This window comes from Mugil cephalus, chromosome 11, assembly GCF_022458985.1.
Source record: "Mugil cephalus isolate CIBA_MC_2020 chromosome 11, CIBA_Mcephalus_1.1, whole genome shotgun sequence".
In the NCBI taxonomy this organism is placed as follows: Eukaryota; Metazoa; Chordata; class Actinopteri; order Mugiliformes; family Mugilidae; genus Mugil; species Mugil cephalus.
This window is the reverse complement of record NC_061780.1, coordinates 14,174,962-14,189,556: the sequence shown is the minus strand read 5'-3', so window position 1 is coordinate 14,189,556 and position 14,595 is coordinate 14,174,962. Positions and strand designations below refer to the sequence as shown.

The 14,595-nt window shown below is 41.9% G+C and overlaps 1 protein-coding gene across 1 annotated transcript; it reads left to right on the top strand.

The window, feature by feature from the left end:
• The first annotated feature begins 344 nt into the window (after positions 1–344).
• Positions 345–13,033, top strand: mboat1 (membrane bound O-acyltransferase domain containing 1). The gene is made up of 13 exons (XM_047599341.1): positions 345–689; positions 1,093–1,238; positions 1,534–1,611; positions 3,038–3,133; positions 5,559–5,614; positions 5,900–5,954; positions 7,101–7,293; positions 8,098–8,290; positions 8,405–8,508; positions 8,593–8,657; positions 8,747–8,879; positions 9,057–9,208; positions 10,648–13,033. Exons 1-13 carry the CDS (start codon positions 600–602, stop codon positions 10,832–10,834), a joined length of 1,548 nt encoding a protein of 515 aa, XP_047455297.1. The 5' UTR covers positions 345–599; the 3' UTR covers positions 10,835–13,033.
• The last annotated feature ends 1,562 nt before the right edge of the window (positions 13,034–14,595 follow it).

Sequence of the window (14,595 nt, the reverse complement as noted above, 5' to 3'; positions counted from 1 at the left end):
TTGTTAAATTTATAATTTTTATAAATTTTATATATATCTTAATTAGACTTAAAACCACTAAATATTATTAGTTGATTTTTTTTTGTCTTCAAAACATATAGTAATAATATGCACTATAAACTTGAATAAAATAAAACAAATGTGTTGTAATTATTATTCAATGTGTAGTTAATAAGTTAAATAATCCTCGCATGTCTGATTAAAATCCAGACTATACATTTCCTCCTTATAAGCATCGCATTTTTTTCCGTTCGGGGTTTATTTAACTATTCACATCGCATTCTTGGTAGAGGGGCTTTTATGTTGTAGGGAGAAACCGGAAACGCTATTTATACTGCGCCTGTTAGCCTTGACCAGCCAGAGGAGGCGGAGGAGGAGAAGCCGAAGACGAAGGACGGTGGTGGAAGAGGAGGTGGTTCATCATCCTGCTCTGATCTGATCTGTGAACTGGTTTGACTTGTCATGCGCTCTCTCGGGAATACTGTGTGCTCCGGCCCCAGAAAGTAGCTTGCAGTCAACTTTAAAAAAAAAAAAAAAAAAAAAGATAAGAGGCTAAAAGACCAGAAGGACTGTCATCGCGATAGGAGAAGCTACCCGGGATGGGCGAACCGGCGGACTCTACGTTTAAAACCACTGGATCCAAGTGGCTGCTGCCTGTCAGCGAATACTTTAGCTTCCCTCTTGATCAGGTACGACTATCTGCGCATTAGTGACGACTGAATGGAGGAATTTGGGGGACAATTGAGCGGCGTTTTCTCGCGTTATTTGTGAATGACGCTCCGTGTCGTTAATTGACGGTCAGTCAGTGAACGTGGTGTCACCAGTTAGAGAGAGATATGCCATCTGATGGTATTAGGGGCTTTTTTTATGTTTATGTTATTCTTCACATTAAAAAGCCCAAACAGAATATGGAAAGTACAAAAATAAAGTTCTGTAGCTGAATCACTGGAAGACTATTCAACTCTATATCACTGAAACTGATAAAGCATGATGAAGCAAGTTCAGCCCACTCATGTTAAACTGTCTGTATGTTTTCTTATACAGGTGTTAGGGGTTTTGCTTCAGTGACCATTTCTGTCTCCCCTCACACAGGTGAATTTTCTGGCGTGCCAGCTCTTTGCCTTGGCTGCTGCCTTCTGGTTTCGTCTGTACCTCGGCCCTGGCCATGCCAACCCCCTGGTCAGGCACGCTGTCGCCACTCTCCTGGGCATTTCCTTCCTCATCTTCTGCTTTGGATGGTACCGTACGACGGCGTCCCACTCCACCGTTCATTTTCTTGAGAGGCCGCGCGAGGCATCTGACTTCCCTTTCTGACACACGTCCGGAGCTCTTCTATGATTATGAGCTGCACAGATTAGATGCGGCATTTGAAACACATCTAACAGGAGGATGTCTAGACTGTATTGATACATGCATCCTTTTACTTATTTGTACACTGCACAACGTCGTGTCAAGTTTTAATCAGCACCACTGTATGATTCAAATGGTTATAATGAGTTACGTTATCTGACAGGCGTTTGTTCTTACCTGCAGGTATGCGGTTCATATCCTGACCGTGGTGGCTGTGAACTACCTGATCATCATCAAAGCCGACATCGACAATGTACACAGGTATGTGTTTGTACCTCAAATAGAGAGCCACCAAAAAGTCTGGAGGATGGATATGTACTGGAGAACAGATGTTGGATTTCTTTTCTTTCCTTTATTTGAGCTGCTCAAACACATCTAGTATTACTGGGGAGGAAATGCGTCCCAGTCTTCCGTGTGTAGGCAATTTCCTTTTGTCTGATTATCGACAAACCCAAGAAACCCTCACCTTTCCTGTTGCGCTCCACATTCAAAACATTGCGTCTCATCACACAACTGACAGGTGGATGACATAGCAGCCACAACCCACCTAATATCCAAGGCAGTGGCGCAATTCTGGTTACTGCTGTTTCCAGGTAAAACTCGTCAGACTACCTCGGCCCAGCCCAGAAACTGTTTACATCATAGATGGGCGTTTGGTGGAGTGGTCCAAAGTCTTACTTTAATCACCGGCAATCGCACTGATAATTTATGTGGTGTAATGAGGGTTTTTCATGGTTATTTAAATCCTTTAAAATAATATTTTCACCGGGCCACGCCCTCAAGCTTTCCCATTCATTCACCCACGCCCGCGCATTCCACCACAAGACTTCAGTGCGGCGCACTCCACCCCCATTATGGCGCTGCAACAATGTGGCTCGAGCCAAAGTGCTGTCGTTAGAAACACGGGACTAACTAAAAGACGTCAGATGGAGGGCAGCCAGACGCGCCAGCCCCGACGAGCCTGTTGCAATAATAACTGACATGTGCTACATTTTTTTTCTTTGTTGCCACTTTGACAGTTCAATCGTGAAGCGTGTTAATGTGCGTACATTTTTCTTCCTGTGTGTGTGTGTGTGTGTTGAGATGGAATGACTTAAGTGGTGCTTGTTTTCGTTTTGTGAATGGAGCAGAAGTGTGGTAGTCTGTGGTTCCTGTGGTATTCACTTGTGCATGCGAGGGTTACCGGCAGGTTGAGCAAGGTCGGCGCCCATTGTTTTGTATGTTTGGAAACACAACACGGTGCGAACGTGTCCCAGGATTAGCCTACACGCTGTACGATGGGAAACACCCCTCCATCACAGGTAGCAACAGGGTCACAGGAGGTGACTCCGAAAGGAACAGGACGAAGTCGCAACACAACAAAGTGCTCAATCACAAAACGCAGAATAATTTATAATGACTGGATATATTTCTGACGATGCGTTTTTTAAATGTTAATGAACTTTTTGCTTTTATATTACTCAGTTTTCTGTGAAAATAAATGAAACACATATAATTGTTTCTTAATTTCTCAATATTGATTATTATTTATTCCATTTTTATTCCCATCTTCATATTATTAGTAATATTTATCTGCCTTAATATTTCAAAAAGAATTTTCTCATTCTTTTCACGATTGTGTATTTTTTTGTCACAGGCGTCCTTTTGGCGCTGCTCACTTTGCTTGTGCTCATTCCTCCACACGCAGGTATACCATGGTGATAGCTATGGGCTATCTGACGGCGTGCCAAGTGAGCCGTGTCTTCATCTTCAACTATGGAATTCTTTCCACCGACTTCTCTGGGTGAGGAAAAACTGAATCATTTTCCCTTTGTGCGCCGTTGCCACACCTTCCCGATGACAGCTTATTAGTCATTCGCAGCTTTATAGCAGCTCTTAGGTTATCAGTTAGCGTCTCCAAACTATGTGGTACCTGCTTACACAGTGGTCTCTGCCACAGCCTTGTGTAAATATAACCGCGCTGATTAAAGAGCAGCTGCGAGGATTGTTCACAGTTGATGTTGCCCTGCCAGATGGAGTCAAGATCACCGCCTGGCAACAGTCATTCTGTTGGAAGCGCGGTTGCTTCACAAAGGGCTGAAGGCTGGCGAGTTTCTCTTTATTGGAAGAGTTTCATGATATGGTCACATTTAGCCTGTCACACTTCAGGAGAACTGGGGGGGTAAAGGCTCAGAGGTGACCGTTGTGTCGTTTCTCGTTACTTCCTAAATGAATATTTGGAAATAAAAACTCTGCTCGCGTGTATTTACAGATTTACATTCATTATATGGAGATCATTTGAAAGCAAGGCCTCCCGGTGCATGTGCCTTGCCCAGTCTATGTCTACGGCGGCTCCAGTGTTTTTACTGGAAACGTCCCCACCAGATAAGACCGATAATCACTTTTTGTTTATGGGTTTACTCGTTATAAAGCCGATAGTTGACTTTGTTGGTTCCTGTATCAGCAGCTTCTTTGGCTCTTTCCATTGTGGATGATTCTTTTGGCAGCCTCTTTTCTATGTCATGTGATGTCGGGGGCGACCGGCCAGGTCTGTGAGTCAGCTGTTTGGTGCGGTTATACCATACGCTGATTAGTGACCCTTCGCGTCGGAGTAGTTGCACGTTGCCGTATCTGTCCAGATTAGTAATGACTCTCATAAAATAGTTACTGAGGGTATTGTGATTTAACGAGTTGAGCGGAGATTGTTCCTGTTGTATCAGCTGATGTTCACGTGGGCGGGTTTCTAGTTTTCTGCTTTTTTTTGGTCCCGGTAGAAAGACGCCACACTTAATCTCGATCTTGTCTCTAAAGTTAATTTGGTATTAGCGAGCATTCCCGTAAATCTATGCAGCAGAAATTATCTCAAAAACGAATGCGTTACGTCTACTCCGCGGGCTGCATGGAAAAACAGTGTCTGTACGCGGCAGTGTTGGAGCGCTGCACGTACCGCCTGGCACACTGAAAGTGTTTCTCTAAAGCCCACTGCCAACTCCCTTTCAGCTGGCACTGCCAGCCGCTCGACCGGCCCCTCTCGGCCTCAGTTTTCCATGCTGTGCACACAATGCGGCTCACTCACATGCAGGAATCTGTGTGTGTGTGTGACAAAAAAGAGCGAGAGAATGGGAGATGTAGTGTGTATGTCCCTTTGTGCATGCACATTCCCATTCTTGGAAAAGAGAGTTCTTTCTGCAGAGAAGAGGGTGTGGATCTTACTGTACAGGGACATTGTTTCGTGTGTGTGTTTGTTCTGAATGCCAACATAAGAAGCTCAATTAAATGAGAAAAAAAGAAAAGTCACAGGACTATCTACTAGCTCTTTTAGTTCTTTTAGTGGAATAAATCTTCGAGCAAAGCTTTTACAACTAGTTTGATAAGTTGTACTGGTTTTCAGTACAGTAATAATGTGACTTGATTCTACACTACTGGAACAAAGAAGCAATATAAATGACCATGACCAGGCTAAATGAGGCTGCCTCACACAGAGGCTGAGGAGGATTTCGCTTGAGAAGTACTTTGTTTTGAGTTTTTTTTTTTTTTTTTTTATGCCTGGCAGTATGTTAAAATGACAGAAGGGTTTAAAATAGATGGGAGTTAAGCCTGTATCCATAAACAAATGAGGTACCACAATGTGTGATAAAGTTGAGGAAATGTATTTACAGTTTTAGTCGGAGCTAAAATTCAAACATTTAACTGAGCGACGACACTAGTGTTTCGCTAATAATCAGAATGGTAGCACAGTGGGAATAAAAATTCCTTTTTTCCACTGTGGAGCCTTCTCTCCATCCCACATGGTGTGAGCATCAGGCAGTGTGCTCAGTCTGCTGAAGGGACTGAACCACAGCGGCGGCAAAACGAACAACGCCGGAATTAATGTGAGAAGCATCGCTGAAATCTGTCGAAATCCATTTGGGCCGTCTTTTGCTCTTGAATAAATTCAGTGTTGCCAATTAATTTAGAGGGGAAAAATATTATTTCCTGCAGATTCAACATTTGGGGCAAGATTGAATCGCTGATCAGAATATTTTCAGTCAGGTCGAATCAGGTCCACGTAAATGTAGCCACTGCCTCTGCAAAAACACACCTGCTGTCGAACCAAGGCTAAAAATATCACAAAGCTTTCGACCGCCGGAATGTCTTTGTTATTGTGTATTATGCTCAATCAGTTTCCAAACTTCTACAATGGAAAATGCACAATGAGATCAAATAATTGTCCTGCTTTGTTTGTACAGGCCTTTGATGATAGTCACCCAGAAGATCACCACACTGGCTTTCCAGCTCCACGACGGTGAGCCAGAATGCATGCAAACACACAAACACACACACACACACATGCAGACTCGAGATATGTTGGAAAGTCGTTTACAAATGAGACAAAATGCCCAAGAAGAACTGGTGCAGAGTTTTCCAGATGATTCAACTGGAAACATTTTGTCAATAAAATTAACTACTTCTCAATTTGAGTTTGAAGTTATTAAGCAGCGACACTGAGGCTGCACAGACTCTGAAACCAGATAAATGGAATTCAAGTCAACGTAGCATATTCACACTTTCTTCTCAACTTTTTTTTAAGGTATGTGTAAGAAAGCTGAGCACCTGACATCGGAGCAGAAGCTAGTGGCTATAAAGTAAGTTTTTACTATGAAACCAGTTTCAGTTTTTTGTACAGTGGTGATTGTATATGAATTAGACTTTAAGAGATTTGACATCCTCTTCATTTCTCTCTAACTGAATATAACATTATACTGAAAAGCTCACCCGTTGTGGTATGTATTATTCATAGCAAAGGAATGAAGTCACAGACATTCTCATATGCCTCTTAATTAACACCTTATTTAAAGAATAAATGCCTCTTTCTTTTCCTTTAGCCACGAAGGACAGTGACAAGGAGATGAAATCATGGTGAATTGCTTGTTCATGGAAAAAAAAAGCATGCTGAAAACTTAGAAACGAGGCATCATTTTGCATGGGAAACCTTACTTTTTTTTCTTTTTTTTTTGCATGTAAATAGATTAAATCACATTCATGAGCGTGCTATGCATGTAATTTTAAAACAAATTCAAAAATGTATCCAAGAGCCAATGTTGCAGTTGTAAATCTCCGCGCTACCTCTTCCACGTGATTTTTACTGATCCTGATCCTCCAGTACTCACATCTTTTGCCACACCATTTCTATGTCAAACAGACAGAAGCTCTGTTGGTCATAACTTTGCTTTTAGGCAAAAAGTAAGCATGATGAAGAGCAGATTGTTTTATCAACCAATCGATCAGTCGGTCAGTCTTTATAAAGCACACATAGAAAATGTAACGCCTGACACCCCAACCCTGCAAACCCCTGACGCCTCCCCCAACACTGACACACATCCATACACACACACAACCTAATAATCTGTGAAGCACCACAAATGATGACTCCCTGGTTCGTCCTTTTTGCCAGTTCATAACCAGCAGCAGCAACTGTTGACCTCACGGAGAGTCAGAGGACTTCAATCAAACACTAAAACAATTTAAATTCGAAAATGCCATAACGTACTATACGTCCTTCACTGCAATCACTGGTCATGCACTAATATACTGTTCAAAGGACTGCTTTCGATAGTTCCATGTTCAGAGATAAATGGCATGCTTCTCTCATGTTTCCACCCACGTTAGAAGAAAATGTCTAGTAACACTGTTGCATTTCACCTGCGGTGATCACAGTTGCTACAACTGAATGCCTAAAAAAGGGGTTTCTCAGTTTTGTTTTTTAGCGGTTTCTCCTGTTCTCTCTGCAGTGTGAGGCCGTCTCTCATCGAGTACCTGAGTTACAACCTGAACTTCCTGAGTGTGTTGGTGGGGCCGTGCAATAACTTTCAAGACTACATAGACTTCATAGAAGGAAGACACATCAGCAGGAGGCTCAGGCAGCACGCTGGGACATGTAACGGGCAGAATGGCTACGATAAATCACCGGACCCATCGCCATTGGTAAGTTCGTCAGTACATGACTGGTCCCTGCTCTTGAAGTCATTTTTACTTTTAATTTTATATTCACAGGGATGATTTTTGTTGGGTATGAGTAGGCCAGCTTCCAATGAACATTGTCTATCCTAACCCTTTTTTTAGTTAATTAAAATAATAATTGAATTTATTTAAACATGATTAAACAGGATACTGCTTCAATGAGCCAATTAACATGGCTCAATAAGTTGTTGTTGCAGCCCTTATCAGGAGGTCTAGTGTAAGATGAAGTTTTTCAAATTACATATCCACACAAAGTAACAGTTGTCCATGCGTGAAAAGTAGAGGTCTCGTCAGTGTCCCCTTAACAACTGGAGTTAATCGGTCACTGACATGTGGCTCATTTAAATGGGTCTTAAAGAATCAGGGCACTAAGGGTTCAGATCTGTCCAAGCCAATAGTAACAGTCTCCAGTTTAATGGGAGGCTACGGTCTTTGAAGTGGTGTCGTATGAGGCGCTTTTCCATAGTCTGCGTTTTTCCTATAGTAATTCAGATGGTGGTCAGCACCCGGTCGGTTTTGGGGAAGCAGACACGAGTACTGGCACAGATGCCAAGCAATGGACTGCGGTGGCGAGTATAAAGTGTATAGAGGATACACTGTGTAAGAAACCACATTATAAATATTATATTTTAATATGTATAACTTGAGTAAATGACATTGCATGGGTCTTGGGACTTGGTTGTCCAGTGGTCATTCAGTAGTCAGTCTTTGTGCATCTGTAATGTACATTTCCCTCAGTGCTCAGGAGTTTATCCCTCCTCTCTGCAGAATGCTGTCTGTCGAAAGCTGGTGGTCTGCAGCGGCTGTATGCTGTTCTTCCTCACAGTGACACGGTCCCTGCCGATAAAGTACAACGTTGACCAGGACTTCGTCAGCCGTGCCCCCTTCCTCACCAGACTCACTTATGCTTTCTTCTCCATACAAGCTGCCAGGCCCAAATTCTATTTTGCCTGGACACTTGGTGAGTCCTCTGCATGCGTGTTTTTTTTTTAATGTAATTGTAACTTATGCATGATTGAGGTTTTTATTTTTATTATCACTGAATTCATACGATGGTTTTGCCCTGTCTTTTCAGCTGACGCAATCAACAACGCTGCAGGTTATGGTTTCCTGGGGATAGATAAGAACGGAAAGCCGTCCTGGGACCTCAACTGCAACATCAACATTATCGGGATTGAGGTACATAGCATAGCTATACGGCACTGTCAGTGAATTAAGCGCCAGAACGCATTGTGACTGTAGTTGCTCGTCTTTTTTTTTCAGACAGCAACAAGCTTCAAGACCTTCATAGACAACTGGAATATTCAAACAGGAACTTGGCTGAAAACGTAAGTGCTGGGAATATTCCTCAGATTTTTGTTTTCTCACTTCTTTGAATTTGATTTAAATTGAATTGGTCTCTTCTTCCTCTATTCAGGGTGTGTTATGAGCGAGCCCCAAAGCACAGGCTGCCGTTGACCTTTATTCTGTCTGCCTTGTGGCACGGTGTTTATCCAGGCTACTATTTCACTTTCATCACCGCCATCCCAATCACCATGGCAGCACGAGCTGTGAGTATACTGTAAATACAAATGAATACTATACACTGTGATGTCACGATATTAACTGGAGGCAAAACAGAGGGAAGCTTCAGGCTGTCATTTTCAAAATGTTGTCTCTCTGCCAAAACCGAATAACTTATCGGAACCAAATAACCAATAACTTATCCCGCTCTCTCTCTGTACCAGGTACGAAAGTCTGTCCGCCACTTCTTCCTGGGCTCCATAGCCCTGAAACTGGGCTACGACATCTTAACGTGGGCTGCCACCCAGCTCGCCATCTGCTACACTGTCATGCCCTTTCTACTTCTTTCAGTAGACGAAACTATGGTTTATTACAGGTACGGACTACTACCCTTTAAACATTTCTTATCCTCTTTAAGTTACATGGGGGTTCCCTTATCCAGTGGTCCATGTTGTATAAATTTTGCCGTGTACGCTATACTGCCAAACGTATTCGCTCACCCATCCAAATAACTGAATTCAGGTGTTCTAATCATTTCCATGGTCACAGGTGTATAACATGAAACACCTAGACATGCAGATTGCTTTTTACAAACATTTGTGAAAGAATGGGTGGCTCTCAGGAGCTCAGTGAATTCCAGCGTGGTAGTGTCATAGGATGCCACCTGTCCAACAAGTCCAGTCGTGAAATTTCCTCTGTACTAAATATTCCAGTCACCTGTCAAGTGGCATTATAACAACGGGGAAGTGATTGGGAACGGTGATATACAGTAATTTGTAATTGAGTTAGTGCACATAGTCTGTTGGCACCAATTTGTCTGCAGCCTCTGGTTTAAGGAATTATTTCTCAGGGGCCACACCATAAATTCTGAAAGTGTCATATTTAGAATTTTAGAGTTTAAGTATTAACTATAAAAAAAACAGTGGTGATGGTTTTATTTTCACATTGTACTACATATTGCTTAACACAATGAATAATTTAAGTGTCAATCGATTTATTATGTGCCGCCAATCATTCCCTAGCAACCGCACCCAGTTCACTCTCAGCACTAATGAAAGCTCCAGCCATAATAGAAAATCTTGAAGCTTGTGTTTGCTGACTCTGATGTTCAGGTGAACACATCTACATATCAGAACTTTCTACAGTCATCTGACAAACAGCATCTCATAATGAACATATTAAAAATAGATGAGATGGGGTTTGACCCCAAGCTTGTGGGTGACCACTCACCAGTTGTCATCCATGACGATACCACAGTACAGGTGGTCTCCTAGAGGTATCTCTGCACGGATAACAAGCTGGTGTGGAAGATCCATGTGGAGGATCAGGTTACAGAAGTGGCTTCACTTTCTGAGAAGGCCTTGAGACCTTTGGTATGAGTCAGGAGGTGAAGCTCATGTTTTAAAATCCACAACTTGTAGAGCTGTGTGTTTCTGCATGGTTGGGTAACCATGGTTTGACAGTACCTTCAAAGGGCCAGATCATGCCACTTGACGGTCACTGAAACCATGTGAAGATCCTTGAAGAGTCTTTGGGCTGTTTTTCAAGAAACCATACCAAGATAGTTCCATTATTATACCTTACAGTAATTATCTAAATGGCATGTAAAGAACCACTGTATCAGCAAATCTCCTGCCACTTGCCACATTATGACATCTTAAAAAAATCCACTTTGGGGTTTTTAATATGTAATTTTGTGGCCGGCTCTAATTTGTCTTGTCACATTTTCCGGCCGATCAACTTGTCCGCTCACGGTACACTGGTGTTAGAATATTTACCTTCCTTTTTTTTTTCCTCTTTTTCCCCTTCCTCAAGGTCTATGTTCTTCTATGTGCACATCATCAGCATTCTGGCTGCAATCGGCTTTCATTGGAAACACAAACCCAGGAAACCCTCTGCCACCACCAAAACTTTTTCAGCCTTCTCCTCCACCTCCTGCGCAGCTTCGTGCTCTGCCCAGTGCCAGCCTGTTCACTCCAACAACAACGACAAAATAGACTGAAAATCCCCCTCTTCGTGTGCTTTTACCAGGCTCTCAGTACTTGTTACTCTCTCAAAGACAAGTGTCGCCACAGGGCGTTCGGCCAACTTAAAATGGGAAAATGTTTTACTATTTATTTTTTTTGTGAACTGATGGGGGGGATGAAAACTTTGATGGTACAGTACAACAAGAAGAGAGCCGTTTGCCAGGTTGGGAGATCAAGACAATAAATTAAACATCAGCTCAGCGAAGACACTGTCAAAAGACACAGAAGCTGAGGAAATGTCTCTGGTACCACTACCATCTGAATGCTGGGCTCCCTCCACTTTCCCCTCCAACTGCACCCCCATCCTCGCAATTTTCGCCCCCACCCCCCGTGCTCATCTCAGCACCAGTCCTGCCCGCTCCGACAACAATGCTGCAGTGTGAAGAGATAGATGTGGCTCACTTTCTTTCCTCTCCTCCATCTGCACTGCCCTGCTCACTGCTGGGACCTTAGTCAGCACAGTGGGGGAGAGCAGCAGAGAAACGGGTCACAAATACCGGGACGCATACAAACCCGTGCATAAACATGCACCAGGAAACAAATATGCACATACTCTCTCTCAGACATGCTCGCTCGGTCACACGCTGACGGAACACAAAGGTCGTCTTTGTGAGTCCACAAAAGTGTGTGCCAGTGGATGATGGTGATGTGCGTTTGTGTGTGTGATAATTTGCTCACTGTTACATCCCACCATTGTCTATCAGTGACCCCGTGTATGTGGACTTTGCCATGAAAGACTGTCAGTATTTCTTCCACCATTAACTGCCTTATGAAAACCTCATGAAACACTCATTAGGCCAGTCGAACCATTACTGTTATTATTATTCATTGCTATTATAGGTTTTTAGGCAAGATGGCAGCTCCTACAGGTGAGGAGGCTTGATCATTTTCTAGGACTTTATTTCTATGACTAATCCTGGGATCCCTCTGTATCCGTGTAAACCTAAGGAAATAGTTTTTGATGTTTTATGACTTACCACGTGCACGGTGCTGGATACCTGCCATTGTGATACAGAGTAACTGAACAAAAAAGCTGTGGTGAAACTGACCGGAAATACTTATGAAGTTTCACACAGCAAAGACTGGAAAATATGACACAGAAAGAATTTTGAAGTCAAACGTATTTTGGTCTCAGCGGGAGCACGGTGGTGCCTTGTTTGTTCTGTGGTTCATTGTAGGACTGAGAGGTTGTTTTAACAGAGACATCTGGTGGCCATTTGTGCGGTCTGCGCTGAAATTGCAGAGTTTTCAGCAACTCCCAACGAAACTTTGCGTCAACCATGAGCAGCATTTTCTAGCTTTTACTTTTGCACAGTTAAATTAGAAGTTGATGTTTTGATCACAGCAAATGCAAAAACACACATTAAACCTTTTAGAATATTAATTATTCCAAATTTCTTTGTCCACGAATTTAGCACTAATGATTTGTTTTGGTAGCACTGGGAGTTTTAATAATGGCACCATGGTTTGGATATTAATGGTGCAATCTGCAAGCTTAGAAAGTGATAAATTAACATATTGTCAGTTTGCTCGTTGGAACAATTCTTTCTGATACAAGTTGTAGTAATCTTTCCACCATTTAATATATTTATTGATTATGTTTAAATTCACAATAGTACCTCTAATGGAGTGATTGATGTCTAAGTATTTGATCTGAGTTCATGGTAACATGACAGAAACTGGCTGAATGCTCTTTCCAAGAATGTCTTTTCTAAAACGTAGGAATGGATTTGTGAAACAAAACCCTCCCTGATTGAAATGTCACTGGTCGTACCCTGTTTCACTTTGTGTTGGCGATGTGTTCTTTAGACCAGGAAACGGCACGTATATGCAGTATGAATGTGTGGTCAGAATGAGCAGCTATTTGAATGAGCTAATACTGATAATGAAGATATTTTTCTATGTGTTTTGCTAATGTACGTGTTGACTTAATGAACTGACTGTGTGAATGGGTTTGTACCCGAGGGATATCATCCATTGATCCATTTTAGTATTGTGTGTGTGTGTGTGTGTGTGTGTGTGTATGTGTGGATGAAAGAGTGAGTGGCGTGTGTGTGTGTGTGTATATATAGTTACAAATAAAAGTAAAACCAATATGTCAGATGTACTTTTGCAAAAGCTTGTTCATTTTTTATAGTTTATAATTAATAATAAAGACTAATTGTACATCATTATGAAGACAAGCCTGTTGTTTTTTTTATTCTGGTGATTTAAATATGAAATCGGTTGTAAGAACTAATATTCATTTTAATAATGCAACAAGTCATATTTGTTTTTCGTCTCTGCGTGTTCATAACATACTCTCACCTTCAGCTTCAGCATTAAGTCAAATCCGCCCTCGGCAAGACCTCTCTCAAGCTGTTAAACCTCCGATGATGTTCTCCCAAGTGGCTCCATCTCCGTCCCTCGTGCCACGTCTTTTCCCCTCAGGTACCACAATGTCTGCATGTGTGAGCCGTGTTTTGATCCTTCACGAAGGGTAGGCTGACTAATTACAACCTAGCACAAACAAGAGAAAATAAAAAGGTAGGTGATTCCACTGTATATCCATATTATTTAGAGAGTTATCAACATCTTCAGCACAAAACACACACATGAGCCCAATTAACATGCACACTTTACGCTGTCACCAGCTGGTCATTATCTGCCTAGATATATTTTTGATCATCACTCGTAGTTGAATCAGGCTGCATAACAGCTACAAAGGCTGTTGCCCCGACAGAATTAAATGCAGAATTAAAGCTGAATAAATGTGATGATCAGATGCTCAACTTTGTGTATGTAAACTCTGACACAGAGTAGCCTGCTCCCGGCTTGATGCTACTTGTCCTGCCTCACGTTACAAGCCTTGTTTGACCGCACGTTTATTTTTACATTAAATTATTATTACGTCTTTTAATATAGTCAGCATTTAGTGTTTCATGTAATTACTTAAACAACTGCTACAAGTTATGGCTCACATTTCAATAAATTCTATTTGCACATACACTGCTGACGGTATGTAATAATTAATCATGAATCATAATCACTGTCGCATGGGGCCACGTCTCCCTGAGTAGCAAAACATGGTGAAATGGACCAGTAAATATAGTAAGACCTGGGGAAAAAAAATGGATTATAAGATCAATACGGACTAGTATGGTTTTGGAAAAGTGGATTAGCCTTAGTTTCTTAAGTTAGTTTAGTCATTTAGTACATTAGTTAGATTAATGTAGATGTAAAAAATCTAATAAAGTAATAAGTGAAAGGAATAATCGTTATTGTTTTATTGTTTTTTTTTTGTTCGAACTGAAATAGTTACTGTCGACCGTAACTATGCCAAAAGAACAACATCGACAGACTTATCGGACAGCCCCACAGAACCTAATTTTAAAAGAAACTTAAGGTATGTTATGACTTCTACGGAAGCCCTAAAGGGTCATACATACATATTATTTCCTCCGTTTTCTCGTGATAACGAGATAATTCATTTTGCGTGCAGCGTGTCTGCTCCTGTCACTCAGGAGAAACTGGACACAAATAACCATCCTATAAGTCTCCCACGTTTAGCTTAATTACCGTTGTTGTAACCATGGAGACGCCGCTGAAAAATTCTCTGACCACGTGACTACTCTTGAAGTCGTTGCCTAGCAACCGATTGATGTCCTTTCCTTGTTGTGGGTGGAGCCTAAGTTGACCCAGTTGCTAAGCAACAACTTCAAAGGCAAATCCTGTCATCAATGCCTTTAAAGACCTC